At 40.2% G+C, this 20257-nt stretch overlaps 2 protein-coding genes across 4 annotated transcripts in view; one reads left to right on the top strand and one right to left on the bottom strand.

The window, feature by feature from the left end:
• RTKN2 (rhotekin 2) overlaps positions 1 to 20257 on the top strand; it is a 122506-nt gene that overhangs the window by 89145 nt on the left and 13104 nt on the right. The gene's annotated exons all lie outside the window — the stretch shown is intronic.
• Positions 1 to 20257, bottom strand: part of ARID5B (AT-rich interaction domain 5B) — a 116788-nt gene that overhangs the window by 7764 nt on the left and 88767 nt on the right. For all 3 annotated transcript variants that reach the window (XM_088168782.1, XM_014882327.2, XM_088168781.1), the window contains 2 exons: positions 14518 to 14615; positions 1946 to 2144 (listed from right to left, as the gene is read on the bottom strand). In XM_088168782.1, the coding sequence (XP_088024908.1) occupies positions 1946 to 2144; positions 14518 to 14615 (297 nt within the window). The remainder of the gene's footprint in view (positions 1 to 1945; positions 2145 to 14517; positions 14616 to 20257) is intronic.

Raw genomic sequence — 20257 nt, forward strand, 5'->3', positions numbered from 1 at the left:
GATTGACATGGAGGTCAAGGTCCCTAATAGCCGACTCTGATCAAACAGGGGCAGGACATGTCTTCCACCCCAGCCAGGGAGGAGACATTGATTTTGCTATCAAAGGTACCATTTTACAATAGGGAACTGCCATAATTGCATAATTTTTTTGTCTTGTCTAGGCGCCCTACATTTCCAATAAGTGCAGCTTAAGAACTCTTCCTGCAAACCACACAAAAATAACTTCAGTTTAAACAGCAGGAAGTTTGAGATAGGGAACAACAAAAGCAAGGAAATTCAAAGTGTAGGCTGTTGCTCTGTTGCTGACTTGTTATGTTGGTCTTAGCAGCAGTTATACAGATAGTGTGTAATGTGTCTTCCTGATCCAAGACCTTCAATAAATAACTGGCGATGAAGGAATGACAAGGGAAGGGAGCATAAGCTTTCACTTCACTTCTCCTTGCTTTAGGCAATTTTTCTTGCAACCTTCCAGTGACTGAAGCATGTTTGTGCACACTCTCGTCTCAATGGTTTTTTTTGTTTTGTTTTGTTTTTTTTTTAATAACCAAACAAGATTCCCCCTACTTTAAAATTACAATGAAAGAAAAAAATATAGTCCTTATGGGGATTGTTCTTAAATTAGATATTAATGGTACTGTTATTTAAAACACAAATTCTTCCTTAGACGGGAGATTAAATTGTCCTTGTAAGCACAACTTAAAGAGGTAGTGGGACACAACACCCCAAATTTTCTGTTCTCAAAACTGGGTACATGGAGTTTCAGAGGCATCTGTGTTTACAGGTCCTGCATTGTTTTTTTAAAACAATGAGGAGGAGGATTGTTGATAACTAACTAAATAAAATTTCCAAACAAGTTTAGAAACAGGACTTCTGTACCTGCCAGATGCAATGAGGTCAAAGGAGCAGCCATAGTCTGCCAGGCACGTTACGTGTTTCGACATTCTTTAAATGCTTACTTTCACTGCAACGCCTTGAAGGCTGCTGTGATCCGGGAGACTGAGACACGAAAAGCAACATGTTTTGCAGGTGTTGTGTGTGAGGAGCTTCACCCCCTCCACATGTGATGCAAGTGGGGCATAGGACAGAGTGGGCAAAGAAAGGTGCTTAAATAACACTGAAGCAAAAACTCCATTGATTTTGTATCACTTAACAACACTTGAAATTTACTCTTATTTGCAGACAAATATGAGTTCTGCTGTCAACCTTACCCTTTGCTGTGAACATAAAATCTCTTCCACAGGGCTGTCCTATGCCTGCAAGTAAAGTGGCTCTATGTGGAAACTGGGGCCTGCCCATGTGAAGCAGAGTGACACGATAGGAACTTATTATGTCTGAATACGAACCACAGCTGAAAGCTTGGGAGAGGAAGTCAATCTCAGCGTTTGGAAGGTAGTTCCTTCAAAATGTGACCTTTTAGTTCAAAAAGAAACTTAATATAATATAAGAAAAATCCTAGGGAGAAGTATGCTTTCTCATAGTCATGAATACATCTGTGAGCACAGAAGGGCTGATCCAGAGGTTACCATAATAAAAATCAGCTGTGTCCAACAGTTACCACAGTATTATCAACACTATTAGAGGTTCCCGCACCCTATACTTAGATTAGGAAATAACTGTGGTAGTTGTGTGGTTTCCCTTTGGCAGCTGCTGATCTGTTAATGGTGACCACTGTATAATACAATGAGCAGAACTGGTACTAGTCAGATCCAGAGCTTGGTCCTCTGCCATCCCCACTGTGCAATATGGAGCAAACCAGCTGCCATTTGCAGCCCAGCAAAATCCCAGCGCAGACAGTATCACAACAGCTGAATTTCCATTGCTGGTCAAACTAAAAGGCCAACTGGTTGGAATTCTCCAGTTTAAAATGATATTTTTTATCACTGGATTTCATGTGATTAAAACTGCATTTTTAATTGAAAAACTGAAAAGCAGGGAAGCAACAGACCTCAGATGCATCTTGAGGTTTCTGTGAATTATCTTTTTCCTTCTTGCTCTTTTGGCTTTCATTTTTGATGCGTTTTGTTCCAGACACTTTTGTTTTCGCTTCGCCCTCCTGGGAACTGTTATCCTGTTTTCGAGGTTTCACTGGAGGCAGTGGCTTATCTTCCTCTCCTTTAATAAATCTTTCATATGGCAGGATTAATCTAGGGGATTAAGGAACAATTAATTGATCAGGTTTTGCTGTTCTAGCAAAAAAAAATAAAAATGTATCTACTATGAACAGTTTACTTAATAAATCCATTTTCTTCCATGCCACAAAAAAGCAACAGTTTAAACTCTACATCTATCCAAGTATAAATCCATGTATAAAATATAAATTTATTTGGCAAGATTATCACGTGGAATAAATTCAGTGCATTTGGAGTTGGTGTGGACTAGCTGTCAGTAACTTCACAGTGGTTTTGTGGCTACACCAATTTGTACCAGATAAGAATATCAGCCACTATGTTTTAGACTAATTTTAAAATAAAATCCACCACCTATTTTTATTTTCCCTCCCTGACTTTAACACATGCAGCAAGCCCCAGGAAAACACCTACAAAGCCAAAGCTGACTTGGTAACAGCTACATAATTTCCGGGCTGTTGGTTCCTTGACTGCAAAGATGAGTGGCAGGAATGTGGCAGGGGCCAGGAGAGTTGGGCTGCAGAAACCCTATGGGGTGGGCACAGCACCCACCCTGCCGTCACCATTACCAACCCAGCCTCATCCATGCAAGGCACCCATCTAGCGACAGTCACTATGCTCCCTTTGCCAGAGAGCCTTTTCAAAGGAAGAAGGGCAGAGAAGAATAGTTAAATATGAAGGAATTCTTCATTTGGAGCTGTCTGCCACAAAGTGCATGAAATCACATTAAAAACACAAGGAAGAAACACAAACATGATGCTTCCCCTGAAAGCAATCAAACACACTGAGTTTTAATCTCTGTTTTCCCTTTGCAATTCTTGATCTGAAAGGAAAAATAACTGATATAATTAAAAGGGATTGCATTACAATCTAAGTTTCAACTTCAGTGATTAAAGTTTTTATAATACATTTTAGTATGATTAATGACTCACTGTGGGATTAATATAAAACTCAGACTTCAAAAATATGAACACTAATACAGCAAACATGATTTGTTAAAAAAAAAAAAAAAAAGACAAGTTGACTCTATGAAGAAAATGTACTTTACTTATAAACAACATAAATCTACTCAAATATCAGGAATCCTTAATTATCTTTAATCTCAGACTCCAAGGCAGAAACCTCTTTGGTTCAGATATTCGTTTGTTATCCTAGAATCAGTTTCTAAGCACGCAATTTTGATTTACATACTTAGATGTTCAAACACAGTTTGGGCTTAAGAGCGCAAAATTAGATTGCTCGTGATCATAATATTTTACATTTTAATAAAATACAACATAAATTATGTTAAAATATAAACCTAATTTATGCTATATTAGAAACAAAATTCATTAACTGAGCATGCTCTGACATGGTATGTGCAAAGAGGCGTGAATAATACCTTTTAGCCCTGAATTTGGCAGGGTTCCAGTAATGAAGCTAAGCAGAGCCCACAGGGAATATTCATCTTCAGATCCCATTACAAACTGAGTTTAAACATGTTACAGCTGCTAAAACTGGAAACTGCTCCCTCTATGCAAACTTAGCAAAATAATATGTTGTTGCCAAATACCTGATTCCCACTGTAATATTATAGGTAATGTTTATATAATAAAAAGCATAACTAAGCAGAAGAAGAAAAAATAATCCTGTTCATACTTGAGGCTGCTACATTTCACTTGCAAAGCACGAATATTGGTGAAAACACCGAATTCCTTCCCGCGCCGCACAAAGCATTTTGGACTTCACTTAAGAGGCAAGGTTGGGTTTCACATAGGGCAGTGCCGAGGCTGCTCTGCCATGTGTTAAGTACTTAAAGTCACTTTTAATAAAAACACATTTTATTACAGTAATTGTTAGCACTGCAAGGGGAGTGTTTGACTTTGTTTTGTTTCCATGGGAACGCGTTGCCCATTAAAAATCTACATATTCCATCCATAAAGGTTTCAGATGTTGTCCGATGCCTCATGGGAGACAGAGATGCTCCCAGTCCCAGGAACAAGCCTTACCCTGGAAGATACCAAGTGATTAACCTAGTGGTTACAGCCAGGTCAGGAGCAAGGCCCGGGCCAATGTGATTAATCACAGCTCACGTGCTCTCTGCTGAGCCTTGTAGGATAACGTGGGACCCAAACTCCTCCTCCTCCTGCCTCTGCACCTCGCCAGAAAATGAGCTTGGGTGCTAATTAGTACTGTGGCTTAAATTTCCTTTTCTGATCTTAAGGGTTCATGTGGGAGTACAAGGTTTTCATTTTAGTTATTTTTCACTGAGCTCAGCAGTTGGCAGGCTGACAGCAGTAAAAATACATTTCACATAGCCGGTCAGTGGCCTGGAGCCAGTGGCAGGAAATCTGGAATTAAATGTTTTGTGTATCGAGGAGGCGGCATGACTAAGGTAAAACTGAGTCAAAACACAAGGATAGCTTGTTCTAGGATTTTCCCCTCCTCGTTTCAAAGGAGGGCCAACTGAGGTGGCTTTTGGGGGCAGCTGGCAAGGAGCCAGGCAGGAATGTGGGCTGCGAGACCCCAAGGAGGTGAACTGAGCTGAGCAACACCAGCAATTGCCTCCTCACGTAGAGATTTCTGTCAGTTGCAATTTTCACTGAATGCTTTTTCAGTTATCCTGTCATGGTACAACATAATTACCCACAGGATATGATCTTATCATTTGATTATTAGAAGTTTTTATAGCACAGGAGTAATAAAACTAATATAGCTCTCACAACATGTAAGCAGCCGGCTCACATGCCATGAAAGCAGCTGGCTTAGCCAATTTAAGGTCAATATTGCCCAACACTGGAAGAATGCAATCTGTCGTTAGCCAAATAGTTTAGCAGAATGTGACAAGACTGAAACCAGCACAAGATTATTTTTTTTTCTGTTAAATATTTGCAGTGCAGGTAAGATTTAATCAATCTTTGCACAAGGAGAGGTAAAGACAACATCCAAAAAACTGGATCCACATACATAAAGTGTATTGTATGTGAGAAACGACAATCATGTTTTCAGTCACTTTGAACTGTGCCTGTAGCTCCCGACAGGGGGGCAGTATAAAAGTACTCATAAAAAAGGAAAAGAGGGAGAATATTTTGTGGTCTAAAGAATATTTACTTGCAAAGCCTGCGAGAAGACCAAATAAAAGGGTCTTTATCATGACCAAGATTCTAATATTAAGATTAATAAAATGTATTATTTATAAGTCAATTAACATAAATAGAATATGTAAGCATTAGTGTATGAAAAAAATCTTTCCACAGGCAGCAGATTTTTAGCAGCATGAGGTTGTTTTTTTTTTTCTCCTGGAATAACACAAGAATAATATTTTCCAGCCAAGAGCAGAAACAGTAGGGGAGTCTTTGCTATCACAGGGCTTCTTATTAAATTCAGTCACTGTGAAAAGCCAGTCTTTTTCCTTTTTTAAATTTTTTTAAAAAAATAAAGACAACTTAAAATCAATACAAATTATATTAACAAATCACTACTATACTAATCCTGATTTATTACAATCAGCAATATTAAGTTTAATCACGTGTAAATTGCTACTCAAAAAAAGATTTTCCTTTAGTATGTCCTGAATTAAATAATGGTGCAGTGTACTGAATTTTTAGATCTGCATCATCTGATATTATGAAAAATTCAATGTACTGCTCTGCAGCAGATGTCAGAGGTCAGAAAATCTATTACAGTAATGTAAGTAAACTGGCTTTCTGCCAACCTTTTTTTAAAAAACACTGAAGCAGATAATTTTATATTTACAAATTCTAAAATCCTCCAGAGACTGAATCTCTTTCCCAGCAAAAAGCAGAAACTTCACATTAGAGAAATGTACTTCACAGTATATCAAACATGTCTTCATCATTAGCATTTAATAAAAAGAAAAAATAAAAGCCCTTAATCTTTATTAGTCAACATTATTTTTCCCAACTACAGAACGAACAATACAAGTTCTCATCTGAGCCAGTAACCACTACATGTATTGATTATTCAAAATGAATTACTTTTTTGGCCTGAGTTTGCTTCACAGGACACATGAGAGCACATCTATTTATAGGCATGGCAAAAAAAACACAGTTACAATAATGCAAAGGATCTGACCAGCCCAGAAAGAGGAAGGAAATTAAATGCTAAGGCTGCCAGTTTCCTCTTTAATTCTCCCTACTGTGTATGCATATGAGGGGGCTCTGAGACTGGGGAGGAACCATATGCCCAGGACACACAGGGTAATGGAGAGAAGGAGGCAACTCAGCACAGCCCCTACAGTATTTCTTACTGTCACTGTTTCAGTGTTTATTTTTTGTTTTCTTTCTGGCAGAATAAAATATTTCAGCACATCTCTCACTGACATCACTGTACTTCCTCCAGGGATCCAAGCCCAACATAAAACAGGATGCACTGGAGCCCCTCAGCCACAAGAATAATCTTGGAAGGCCTTAAAAAACCAAAGCCCACTCCTTGGGAGATGCTGCCCCATTCACATGCTTGGCCAGGTTAAGGAGGCTAATTGCAACAGAAATGGAAAATTATTTAAATTTGCTCTACTAAATGAATACAGAAACCAGTTAACCCATGGAACTCACTGCTAATGGATATCTTGGGGCCAAGGGATTAGTGAGATTATGCAAGGATTGGATACTAATGTAAATCATGAGAACATTAAGCTGTTAGAGCTTCAAAAATGCTGAAAAGGTTCAGGCAATAGGTCTCTTTAGTGGTAGGAGTTTGGAAAGTGCTCTTGAGCATGTAGGGCCATGGTAGTTTCAACCTCTTCCTCTGCAGGCACTGCCAGACCTGGGGTCAAGACAGCTGGTTTTTGCAGTCCAAGACGGCACCCATCTGCTCCAGGATGTCCTCAAAGCAGCCGGGCAGGGCTGCCTGCAGCCCCAGCAGCCAGAGGGTTTGAGTGCAGGGCTGGGACAGCCCCTGTGGTGAAAACGGACCCCTACCAGTAACCTCGGTGAGAGAGACCTGATTCTTTTCCCCTACAAAGTTAGTGGCAAAACATTCAGCTGTTTTAAGGGACCAAGAGGAATGCCTGAGCTCTGATCCCAAGAGAAGCCTTGTCTTTTTTATCCTGTTACTTTTCAAAAGGATAGATCTTAGAGCACTGGTCCAGTGTAGGCAAGGGAAACAAGACGGAAAACCTTCAGCAACAATCAGTTGGTGGGGATAGCCAGGAACAGGCGGCAGCTCTCCTGGGCACCAGTGACACATTCCCAGCAAATAAGGGAGAGGAATAACCCAAACTTTAAGGTCTCAGCTAGTTTTCCAAAATGGGAATATAAAATACATTGAGGAAATGAAGCAGTGTGTTCCTGAAGTCTAATTTCCTTGGATTGCATTGTACAATGCAGGGGTTATGAAAAGAAGCCTCACGTGCTTTTGTGCAGGACACAATAGCAATGGCGTTATTTGCATTTGTCTGAAGTACAAAACTGGCACATATTTTATCAGAAAAGACAAAATATGCTGGAGCTCAATTTTCTTTCCAAAGAACTTTCATACCTTAAAGAAATGGCTCTTTCATCCTTTCAAGACAACTTTCCTCACAGCCCACTGGGAGTGCTGGTGGGTAATGAGAATGGCTTACTGCTGAAAGGTGTGAACAGCTCTGCTCTAAGAGAATTCAAAGACACTTCGTTTTAAGTAAGCTGGAAATTAGCGACATTAAAAACACAGCTGTTGATTTAGTTGCACAGCCCAGCTAACCAAGCTCAGGCACTCCTGATCCTTGGGCTCAGCAGGGAGAGAAGAACAACTCCAGTCTTTTCCCTTTGGTTCAGATTTACTGCATGGAAAAGAGTCAAAGGAAGGGTGGTGGGCACAGAGCAACTTCCCCAGATCACTCTACCAAAACCACTACAAGAGTCTGTTTTGGCCATATTCACCATTTCTGCATCTAAGGCAAACATGCATTTTATTTGGTAGATCCATGAAGTCCCTGCAATGCTTGGTCCCTACGCTCAGAACAAGCTTACAGATGCCATTTTGCATTGCCTGTGGAGTGCAGATCTCCAAAATCTGGCCGACTCTCCCTGGGAGCTCAGAGTTACATCTATATTGCAGAAAGCTGAACAAACTTGGGGCATTCTCTTTCATGTTAACAAAATCCTGAAGTGCAAGGTGGAGATTCCCAGCACCACTGGGCAATATGAGGGTAAAGATCTTACTTGGTGCTTCCTCACTGGTGCTCCTCCTGCAAAAGAGAATGGCACACCTCCCACTGTGCAGCATGCTCCTGAGGCAACTCAGCTCCCAGCAAGGAAAAGGGGCTTGTCCCCTTATGTCGAGTCTGTCCCTACTCCTGGATATCGAGAAATGAGATTGCCATGTGTGACACTGACTGACTCCAAGCATTAAGCTGGAGTGCTGGGACCCCAAAGCTCTGGGCACTGCAGGGCTTCAGAACTCAGTAAATGCCAAGGCACATGTTTATGGTAGGCACGCCTGGCAAGCGCCTGCCTCTCTGCTCGGGTGACAGTGCACCCAGCAGAACTGGGCAGCACACAGCATGCCCCAATTCTGCTGGGACAAACTCCTGGGAGAAAGAAAGGATATTGGTGGGAAAACAATTCCCCACCAGGAGTGAGATCATCTGCTTGCAGGCACTTAAAGGCATTGCCCGACTGTCCAGCACTTTGCACTCAAGGACTCCTGCTGACTCTAGCGCTGGCCAGTAAGTCGCTTAGGCTGAAACCCCAGAAATTTTGAAAAAAAAAAAGCATGTTCTCAGATGTTTTGAAAGGACAGCTAGGGATCTGTTTTAATGCTAAACAATTACATTCCTCTGTCATCTGATACTTTTTAAATTTTGGGGAGGGGGAAAGCTTTCTGAGTTTTCAATAGTTCCTTTGTTAAAGCATCTGTTACTCACATAATTGAAAAGATGTTTGTTCAGTGGTATGTTTGAGAGTACAGTTATTTAATCTTAATGATAGAGCCCTGAGGGCAGAAAATCATAAGTAGAAACCTCTTGTTATTTATCAAAAAGAAAAGAAAAACCCAAACCAAAAACCTAGGAAAATAAAGAGAGAACTGAGACACCTCATCTATCTTCAGGCTTAAATTTGTACTTGATGGAAAACTATGGAGACAATTTGCAACTTGTGAAGTTTTCTGGGAGTCTGGGACTGGCTAAAGTGTGAGGGGGGCAGGGAAGTGGGGTGAAGACAAAAATAAAACAAGGAGAGAAAACTGTTGCTTGGCAAGTTTTTTTTTTTTTGGGTCAAACAAAGAGGTAGTTGTAGTTTACAGCATGACATAACATTTGATTAATTTTTGCCTGGGGATGTTTTCACACTTAACAGTGCAAATCAAAACCTTCTATTAATTACAGTATGTATAAAAAGATAACCATAAGCAATTTCACGCAGATGCTATACTAGCCCCCTACTTTTTGCTCCCTGTAATAACTGGCTGTTATTTCCTGCAAAATTCCACAGAAATGCTTACATGTTATGAAAGTTATCCAAACACTTTAGAAAACCAAACAGCATTTGCATGGAACACAGGGCTCTCCTGCATATTGAATTACTGCACAATATCCTCAGGGTAGACAGACTTTATGGCTGTTAAAGGGAAACTGTATAGGGGACCCATTTTGACCTGCCTTTTGTTTCTGATAATATATAATTTTTATGTGAGAGATTTAGAAAGAAAAATAGCAGAATGGGCTCTGAACTGTAAAAGACACTGCATCTCTGAAGTTTAGTCCCCTGGTAGGTAGATGTGCAGGGTTCTCTGCAAGTACCCAGGGGCCACACTCACAGCCAGAATAAAACCCTCTGCAGGTCAGTGTCCAAAGTGCGGGCACAGGCACCCTGCCTCACTGTGAAGAACTACAACCCATCTCACCTACCTGCTCCTTCCCAAGTTCCAGGTGACTGTGTCTCTGCAGAATACTTCCCCACTCACTGCCTGAATTTTGTGAGAGCACAAGGCCTAATAAATCCCTCTCCAGCTGTGTCTGACCAGGACAGACTGGTTTTTGAAATGCTAGTAACTTGTGAGGGCCAGAACAGGAGACATGCTGCTGAAGAGCAGGACTTGGGCCATGGGCTCTCTGGGTCCATCGTTGCTGCAGACCCCAAGGGAGTCCAGCTTCCTGAAATACCAAAAGAGGCCAGGAAGCTACTGTCTATGGCACCATCCAGCTGCCTGCTGGATGCCTCCCAACAGCGACATGTCTGTCCACCAGAGAAGCAAAGGAGAGTTACTGCATGCCATTGCACACCACAATTCCCCAGCCCATGTGTATTTTTGCACAGCTTGTGCACAGTACTTGCTCTGGAGGAAACCAAGATGAATCACAGCCAGACCTGGAGACAGAAAAAGGTCCCAGCAGGTAATTACTAGTATTTCTGTTATGTTCAATGTATTTTACTGGGAACTGTTTTATCTCGCCAACTAGCAGGTAGGGTTTTTTGGTTGTGGGGTTTTTTTTAATTATTTCTTAAATTTTTTTTTGGGGGGGGGGGGGGGAGGGAGCAGTGGTGTAATATTTACAAAAAATCCCTAACAACAACAACGTCATTAGCATTGCAGAAATACAGCCTAGTGCTCATTCCAGAAAGTTAAAGCTGCTGATCATGTGTTTCGTGTAAAAGCGAAAAGAAACCTCAAACCCTGCATGCAAAAACCACATCTGCATTATTAGGGGAAGACAGTATGGAGCAGATTGCTTCGCAGAAAAGTAGCTGTTTCTGAGGGTTTCTTGATAAGAGAGAGAGAGATGTAGGGTACTGACAAGGGCTGTAAGATTCACAGGAACAGCGTAGGCTCAATCAGCTCATACTAACTACACACACCTCTGGCTTTGTGTGATCATGAAAGGGAAGTGCCTTAGAGGAACACAAATGAAGAAAGTAATGACCAAAACAACACCTTATAAGTTCTGCATGGTCCAAGTCATGCACAGAGCAACAGTCCCATGATGGGAAAACATTAATGCTTTTTATTGGTAATCATCTGTAACATGAGCAATTAAGTACAGTCCTAATGGACTATAGCCAAGAGGCTGGTATTAATATTAAAAACTGACAGAGATGAATAGGTTTGGAAGGAAAACTAGGCTGACAAAGACATTTTTATGAAGTGCTTGGGCTTATTTGGAATAACCCAATCAGAGGCAGGTCCAGACTAGCCATGACAATAACACATTCACTGGCATTATAGGATGACTTGCTATGCTTTAAATAAAAACCCCATTGCTTCTACTCAGAAACCTGCACTTTCATTATTATACTCATTAATAAAACAGAAGTTGTCTAACTAATATACAAATAATACTTATTGAAATGCTGGCAGCCTTGCCTTATTCTAAAATGAAAACAATTACTAGAAACATGAACTATATTAATGATAAATGAATCAGTTGAAAATGCACACAAAACCTTTCTTTCCCTTTTACCACAGAAATAAAGAAAACACTGCCCCAACTGAAGCACTCTACCAGCAGTTACCACCCCAAGCCCTGCTCCAAACAGCAGGATGCAGAACAATAAATTCCCCAAGGCCTTTAAATCTGGCTTTGTTCCAGGTTTTGCCATCCGCTGTACCATGAACCTACAGCCACATGGTAGCTTTGCAGAGGTTATAAACACCTTTAGAGAAAGCAGTATTTCTTCATTGGATTCGGTCGACAGAGGGACAGTTTTACCTTCTCCAATGCTTGTATTTTGTGTTCGGGTTTTTTTGTTTGTTTGGTTGTTGTTAATGGAGCTTTTTCCCCCTCTTTTTGGCCTTTGAAACTGTGTATAAAACTCCACCTTGCTAAGGGAAACAGGAGAGGGCAGGAAGGAGTGATGGCAATGCCTGAATTGGGATATATGTACCATTCCACTCCTCAGCATCCTAAGGACGTCACCGAAAGACGGCTGCCACCTGAACAGCCTTGATACGCTAAAGCTGATGCAAATAGCCAGTAGCTTCTCTTGGGAGAGAGCTGGTTAACACAATATGGATGACCTTGAGATCAAGTTGTAGAGATGAATGGCAAGGCTAAGTCAAACAGCAGAAGGGCCAGTGAAGTCAGGGAACTGCCTGTTCTGCCTCCAGTATGCAAGGAAAGGCCAGTGGGATTCAGAAAGGAAAAATCGGGAGATTTACTCAGCATTTGCTTTCCAGTTTAATTCAATTTCCAGTTTAGCTGTACAGCTGTAGAGTTTCAAGTTTGAAAATGTATGTGTGTCCTGAATCATGAGTGTGTGTATTCCTGCACTGCAGTTCTAGTTTTAGATTAAATGTCATCTGAGCTCTTTGCCAATAAATGAGCATTACATTTACAGGTGCTGTAGTTAGAATTACCAGCTGAAACAAACCATGACAATCTCATTTAGTTTTTTTCAAGTCTGAGGCTTAATACAGCTTTCCTGTGATGGAAAAAAAGCATCTAACACTAGAAAAGTAGAGACTGGATAAGTTACTGAGGTTTTTTCTATACTTGTTTTGATTTCTCAGACCAGATTTAGTGAAGAAAATTTTAGGTAAGCTCAGGGTTAACCTAAAAGTTCTGCAAGATTTTTTTCTCCAAATGCCATCTTTTGATAGTCTGTCAGGGATGAGGAAAATCATGTACTGCCTCATATCACACCTAACTCAGAACTACATGATAGACTGGCATCCATGAACTCAGATTTGAGTTCTCCAGTTTAAGACCAATCTAACCACAAACTAGAAGACTCTGTCCTCTGACCAGGTTGACTCAAGCAGAACTGCTTTTGGGTAGCCTGGAAAGGCTTTTCAATCTGGAAGGCATCAGGAGTCTGCTCAGGCTTTTCAGTGAGCACAATGGATTTTGTGGCACTTCAGAGCATGCCCAAGAAACTGCTGAGTTAGTCACATGCGGGTCTCTATGCATGGGAGTGCAATGCAAGGCTTTTGCATATAAAAAGACCCCGAACCACTAGCATTGAACATTGTCAGGAAAGCAGAAGAGAGAGACAGGGGCTCATGGAGTATTTGTGAATGGCTCATTAATTTTTCCACAACTACAAGAGATGTGCGCTCTCGGCGACTCTAGGCTTTCAGCAATGCTCTCTACAACACAAACCCACAGAGACCTAAAGCTTCTGTATGCCTGGGTCTCCTCTGTCAAACAGCATCCCACATAGAACATCTGGCAAGGGAAAAGCCAGATTGCCAGTTGGAAACCCATTACCTGGCATGGGTGCAAGAGGAAGCTCTTGATACTCCCAGGGATATAATGATGGCAGTGGAAGAGCTGAATACCCACAATCTGATGAGTCAATAAAACCATTTTTCTGCAATATGAAGGCAGGGAAAGGCCCCATCTGATGTGCACAGCAACTCACTCACTTCACTCTGCTGCTTGGCTCAATCTCCAGAAAGCTTCTAACATTTATAATGGCATTCATTACATGCAACTCCTCTGTGCACCCAAGCCCTTCTGCTGGAGATGTCCCCTGTAAAGGAGCATGATCAAATCTCCTACCCTTCATGAGGATGGCAGTATCTCTCTTCGAGAAGCCAACACATCAGGCACTAAGATAAGGAGAGAAACTGCCCATTGAACACAGCTCTGCTGTGCCACCTTCTGCACAGGCAAGTACAGTCTCTTCCCGAGCCCAGCAAAGTGACTTGTTTATGCCCAGGAACAAGAGACGGAATTTTACTTATCTGAGCTGAAAATTGCTGAGCTTTTATTCACATTTACTTGTCTACGGAAAACAAAACAAAACAAAAAAACAGAAAAAAAAACCAAACAAAAAAAGATAAAAGAAAAAAGAAAAGGAAAGAAGAAGCCTCGAGAGTTGTTTCTAAAAGCCAAATCAAAGTAACATTCCAGCTCCAGTATTTTATTCAATGTGTGCTGGCTTCACAAGCCCTGGAAGTTATTATCTACATGGGAAGAATAAGAATTCAACAGTTCTGACCAGCAACAATGGCTGCAGAGAAAGAGTGTTTGGCAGCAGCTCACAGGGAGGGAGGAGGGAAGGAATGCCATGAAGAAGAGGAATGCAATGCTTGGCATGACCTACAACATTAACAGCACCCTGCATTATGGGCCACCCCATTATTTTGATCAAAATAACAATTTGCTAAATTGGTACTCCTAAAAATGATAGAGGAAAAATGTTTGCATCAATTAGCTGCTGTTTCTTATTTTCCTTGAGTATGTTTACCTCAATTTTTCAGATTCTTTATTGGAAAGCTGTAGCAAAAATTAAGATCTATACCAAAGAAAAATCAGATGCTTTTTAAAATTTATTTAGTCACTGGAGATAGACACTCTGGTTTAAATTACAATGGATTATCTGATTAAACTTGTGGAAATATTTACTGAATCTTTAAGAAAACTCTCTATCTTTTTCTCTAATTCTTTATAAAATGCTTTGAAAGCTTCTCAAATTAATTTTTTCATCATTAAACAAGCATTTCAGATTTGTTATCTTACCTTTCATAATGTCTGCGAGTACATGTAGCAGCACTTGTGCTTCCAGGGTTACCACCTAATTCATCATAAATATGTTTCCATTGTCGTCGGGCTGTTATCTGTAAAAATGGCAATGGAAAATTTAATCTTGCATCTTTGCAGATTCTACAGCATTTGAGTTCACAAATGTTCAACAACAAATGCACATGTGACACCTTCAGAACAGCATATACTACAATCACTATAAAAGCCCCTACAGAATATATAGAGTACACAGAGCTTTGGGGGTCCTTTTTTTTTTTGTAAATTAACACTGTCTATTTTCTTTCTCTCTAAAATGGAATTATTTGATTGATTCATTATCAAGTCACAAGCAGTAAAGACTCACAAAAGAGAATCTCAATCAATAGAGGGTCATTAACCACCAGAAGTTATGCAGACAAATCCCATGGTAAATTATGAAAATGCAGCTCAAACTATACTCAGCACAAATAATGATTACATAGTTATTTTAATTGAATTAGAGAAAATCAATCTTCTGCAAAACTGAAATCCACCACAGAATTCTGTAAATCCACAAAACCATAGTCCATAACTATATATGTTACAAGCTGCTTATTTTTATTCATTTATACCTGTAAAATATATAGATCAAATATTAATGATATCCTAACGTACTCCAAGTGTTAATATCTGACTTGTGTACTTTATTGGACCATACTGATGAAAATGAACATCTTGTAACATACTGAGTTGCATACCATACTCTGTTTTTATTTTTTTTTGGTACAGAAATTAGGATTATACAGAATAATGGATGGAAAACCTGGCAAAAGGATTGTTTCCAAATACCACTTCATCATTTTATATATTCTGCTATATTTAAAACAGGAAGAGAAACAGGAATAGGACAAGCACAACATATCACCTCTGTTTGCCAGCAGCTCATAAAGAAGGCCAGCAGAAAACTGCGGGGGCAATTGGGAGAGAATTTTGTCATTTGCTGTGGAATGCCATGGATTTTAACGTATTCAGCCCTGAAGGGTTCTTTGGAGTTACCCACAGAGCAGTCAATGGCATTTACTGAGGAGCTAAAGGCAGCAATCAGAAGAGAACAAATATTACAACTTGCAATCTGAGGCCTGTAATTTTAATCTAAACACGAGGAGATAGCTACCATCATTAAATATTACAGGGTAAGAGGTGTTTCTGTTTTGCTTAATATAAAGGGAAAACACTTCCTTTGCAGAAATTATTCTCCAAAGCCAAAAGCATGGCTGGAATCTTATCATTTCATAACATTACAATTTCTTCAAATTTATTGTTTGCAAAGTTCTCCAGAAAACAGCAGTAGTTTTAACTCACTATTAGCACCTGAGCATAGTTTGCATATATAGATACTTCAGGGGAATAAAAAAAAAGTGTTTTATCTTAAACCTTATATAAAGCTAAATGAACTGACTTAATTCACTAATTTATTTTCTGTCTTTTATAATAAACCCAAAGACTACCAGCACAAGGATTCAAGCAATTCAAAGTTAAATTCCACACAAGCGAATTACTTAAATATAAACAAACACTCATATGATGGTAAGGTTCATCCTAATTCTGTTTTGTTTCAGTTCTTATGCTGTCTCTTCCCCACGCTACCCACACTTCTTATCATTACTACTAAAGTGCTTGAAGAACCAGAGTCCTAAAGAGCCATAAAGAACATCACATCCTGAGAATATGAATGGATGCTCCTTTATGCAACCCAAAAAATCAAATGAGAGTTGGACCAAGTATCCTGCTGCGGAGGAATGCCTGGATGGGAAGCTACCTCTGCCTCCCATATGCCACCAGTCCTCAGGACCAGAACAGACAGAGGACAGAGGTATGGCCAGACAGCCCTTGCCTCCTTGGAGCTCCCAAAAAATCATGGATCCCTTGAGGACTGCTGCAAGCAAACCTCTGGCAAGCTCATGAATGGGGGAATGAAGATGCATGAAGCTGCTCTGTGGTCTGTGCTCCGACCCTCTGACAAGCATAACCTGGGCTGGGCTTGCAAGGTTATACAGAACCTGAAGCCTTGGCTAAGAACAGTGATGCTGTGCAGAAACTCTAAATGAAAGCCATACTTAGCAGGAGGACTACTCTAAGTCCCCCTTATAAACATCCTGATGTGACTAAGAAGCATGGTCTCCATTTTCAAAAGGAAAGCTTTATAGCCTTAGTATCATTTACCAAGAGTTGACTCAAGAGTTGATACTCAAGCTGGAACACTCAGTAAATATAACTTAGGGGAAAAGTGAATCCCTTTGAAGTCCACTGATTATTTTTAATGTCTCTTTCTTCTAAGCTGCTTAGAATAATAGTATTTTCACAAACATTCGCCCAGCTTTATCCAATTCTGCATCTGCAATGGACCAGAGCTCCTTGGCAATTTACTGAGTTGTGCCCTCCTACAGAGGGAGTTTAAATTTGACATTCCCTGAAACAATTGTTATTCTAACAAAGCCTAGGGTTGAGTTTTCTCCTGCTCTGGAAAGTTTATTTTTTATGCTTAATAAACTTCAAAAGATTAAAGGAACTGATTAATTACATCCTTAAACAATCTGAACAAAAAGCTTCACTGGGGAAACTACACTCTTGTCATGCAGGGCAGGACTGCTCAAGCTGGATGTCCTTGCTGACCATATCCAAACTGAGGACTGCCTTCCTTTCTCATACAAGTTCTTCCCAACGACCTCAGTGATCACACTTCCCAAGGAGTCAGGAAAGGGTAATGCTTGGCAATGCTTTGCTTATGGTTGTTGTTGCTACCAAAAATGTCTGCCTCTGCTGCTTTAGTTTTCTGATTTGTTTTTCCTTATTCCTAATAGCATACACATCGCTTCCTGTCCCTGCCAGGTTTCTGGAAGTGCAGGATGGTCCAGGCTCATCCATTAATTGAGGTGATTTCACAGGCTAGTGTCATCTCTGACACCTTCACATTCCAAAGCAGGCTTTAGTTTTAAAGTGGCATTCTGGCTTGCAGAAGCCTCCTGCAATTTGCTCCAACCTACAGCCTCAAAATCCTTATGCTGGGCCCACTGGAAGTCAGCGTCTTTGAAAACCTCTGTACATCTTTCCCAACCAAGAGAAATCAGAATTAAGCAAAGAGACTGGCCTGTCGAGGGACATAAGAGCAGATCTAATCTGGTTCCTATAAGCACAATATTATGCAGTGACTGGTAGTCAAGAAAAAACAAACAGAAGCAATGATCTTATCTACAAAAGCAGAAAACTGTTTACAAACATGCTTTTAATGGTGTCTTCTGCTTTGAGAAATCTTAAGGTCTTCTGCACTGCAATCCTAGCTCCCAGCTCCCTTCCTTGTGAAAGGTTTCTTGCTTATTCCTGCTGCAAACATAATGGGAGATTTTATGGTCATGGTACATGATGTTCACAGCTCTCTTCAGAGTTCTGGGTATTAGTTCTCTATGAAAAAAAAACCAGTTAGCTTTGCATTCCACTTATATACCAGTTTCTTTGGGCCTGACTAACACAGGACTGATGTATGCATCAATCACTAATTTTTAAAAACTAAAGAGCTTTATTGTTGCTCCCAGGAGGGAGCAGCTAAATGGGATCCCATTGACCTTTAGCAAAATCTAAGCTGCTACATACTGAAGGTTAAGCTCCACCTGATTTTTTTTTATCCTTTATCTTTCTAAGACATCTCCAGGTAGAGTCCATTCAGCAGCATAGCCTTCTGCAAACATGCCAAGGCACTCCTTTTATGTTCGCTCAAAAGGAAAAAAATGTTACTTCATAATTTTCCAAGAACTCTTTAGGTAAGTCCTGGAAGCTTCCCATCTATGAACTTCTGCACCTTTTACTCACTTGACTTAGAGTGACTGAGAAAATTCCAGGCAACGGCTGTTAAATGCCACTGCAGCTGAGCCCCCTATAACATGGCATTGTTTCATATTTCATCCAGTGACTTGGGGACATTTTAAATCTTTCATACTGTGAAGGTCTGCTATAGAGAGTGCTTTCCAATGCACTCTCCTTTTATTAGTAACAAAGATGCTCACCTCACATACCTTTGTTTAAGAGAAATATGATTCCACCAACTACAGAGACAGCTTAATCTCTTGAAGTCTTAAACCAGTTTCTATGGATTGCTGTTTTTATTAGGCCAATATTATGTTCAGCGACAAGTATAAGGGAGTCAAGTATTACACAGTTATAGATGACAACTAACTAAGAATTAGTAATCAAATGGAGGAGAAATGACTCTCATAAATGCTCTAAATGGAAAGCACTTAAATATGACACACAATACTGACTTGACACTATTAGATAGCCTGTATGTATATCCCATACACAAAGGTAATGCCCTCTGTCAAGCCTCACTGGATCCATTCCCCCAGGGGGAAAATCAGATGGCTAAGAGAATTGTTCTCTGCATCTGAAATCCAATCCCTGTCTGTTCTCAGTCACTTTTAGAGCCTTAACTGACAGGACAGGACTCAAAAACATTGCAAAAATCTGTGCATCTGTGCAGAAGGTGAAAAACACAGCATATGATCCATGCTTGTTTCTCAACCGTGTTTTTAGACTGCATCAAAATATCTATATATGAACAAAGTGGACAAGGCAGTGGGTAAAATTGAAAATGGGCAGATTATAACTGTTCTCCCAAATAAAAGGATGTAAAGTTTGCAACTGCTTTATCTGTGAACTACGCTTGTAAAAAAATTGTCATCTGACCACTTTAAGTTTCCATATGTCATTTTAAGCAATCTTTTATCTGTTTCCTGTTCATAAAATGGCTGTCACATGTTGAAGTATCTACTTTTAAATATTATTTCTTTACAATACTTCCAAGAGAAAATACCTATTTCTATCTCAATGCACAAACTAGAAACTTGTGAAATTTTAAAACAAATTAAAGATGATGAAACTCTTGTAATGGTTTGCTCAATTCAGATGGAAGGGGCCAGAGAGACAAATGTATATTAAACAGGGCAGGTTTGAGAAAGCCGTTGCATTCCACAACTTCTCCTCATCAATAGATGGTGGCACTGTGTGTCAGAGTGGTGGATTCTGCTCAACACTGAATGAAAGCACTCACTAGAAATTTCTGCACCTAAGGAAACCCGCCTATGATCCTGGAACTGATAACTGAGGTCCATGTCATCCCGACCATCCACTCACTTGTGAAAAATGAAACAAATAAAACACAAAAGCTTCTCAGCAGTGTTTGCCATTATAAAATATATACAACTAATGCAGTTGGCAAACTCAATGCATAAAATAATAAAATCCAGGGTGTGCACAGGTCAAAATATTGCAACAGCTATCAATATAATACTTAGGGAATTTAAAGCAAAGGCAGATCCATACTGAGGATGAGACTGTTAACAGAAGAAAATGAGGTCAGGAAACCTCATGGTCCATATACAACTTAAATTGCATCACAACAGTCCTCCCAACCTCAGCTTGCCTGCAAAGAGCACAGATGCCACTTACATCATAGAAACAGGATCAGGCCCATCATTTCAGACACAGTCACTCTCCAACAAAAGCCAGGCTCACGGCTATGTCAGAAAGTGTGAGCTGCGCTTGCGTTGCCATTTACTTAACAGGAAGTAATTGCTTAGGTTACTCTCTATGAAGAATAAGCACTACTGGTACATTTTCATTCAAGGTGACAAATGCCCATAAACGACAGAGAACATCTGTCACCGAGAGAAGGACAGGAGCATTGAGACAAGTGTGGACTGAAGTT

Source organism: Sturnus vulgaris, chromosome 8, assembly GCF_052056855.1.
Source record: "Sturnus vulgaris isolate bStuVul1 chromosome 8, bStuVul1.hap1, whole genome shotgun sequence".
Lineage (NCBI taxonomy): Eukaryota > Metazoa > Chordata > Aves > Passeriformes > Sturnidae > Sturnus > Sturnus vulgaris.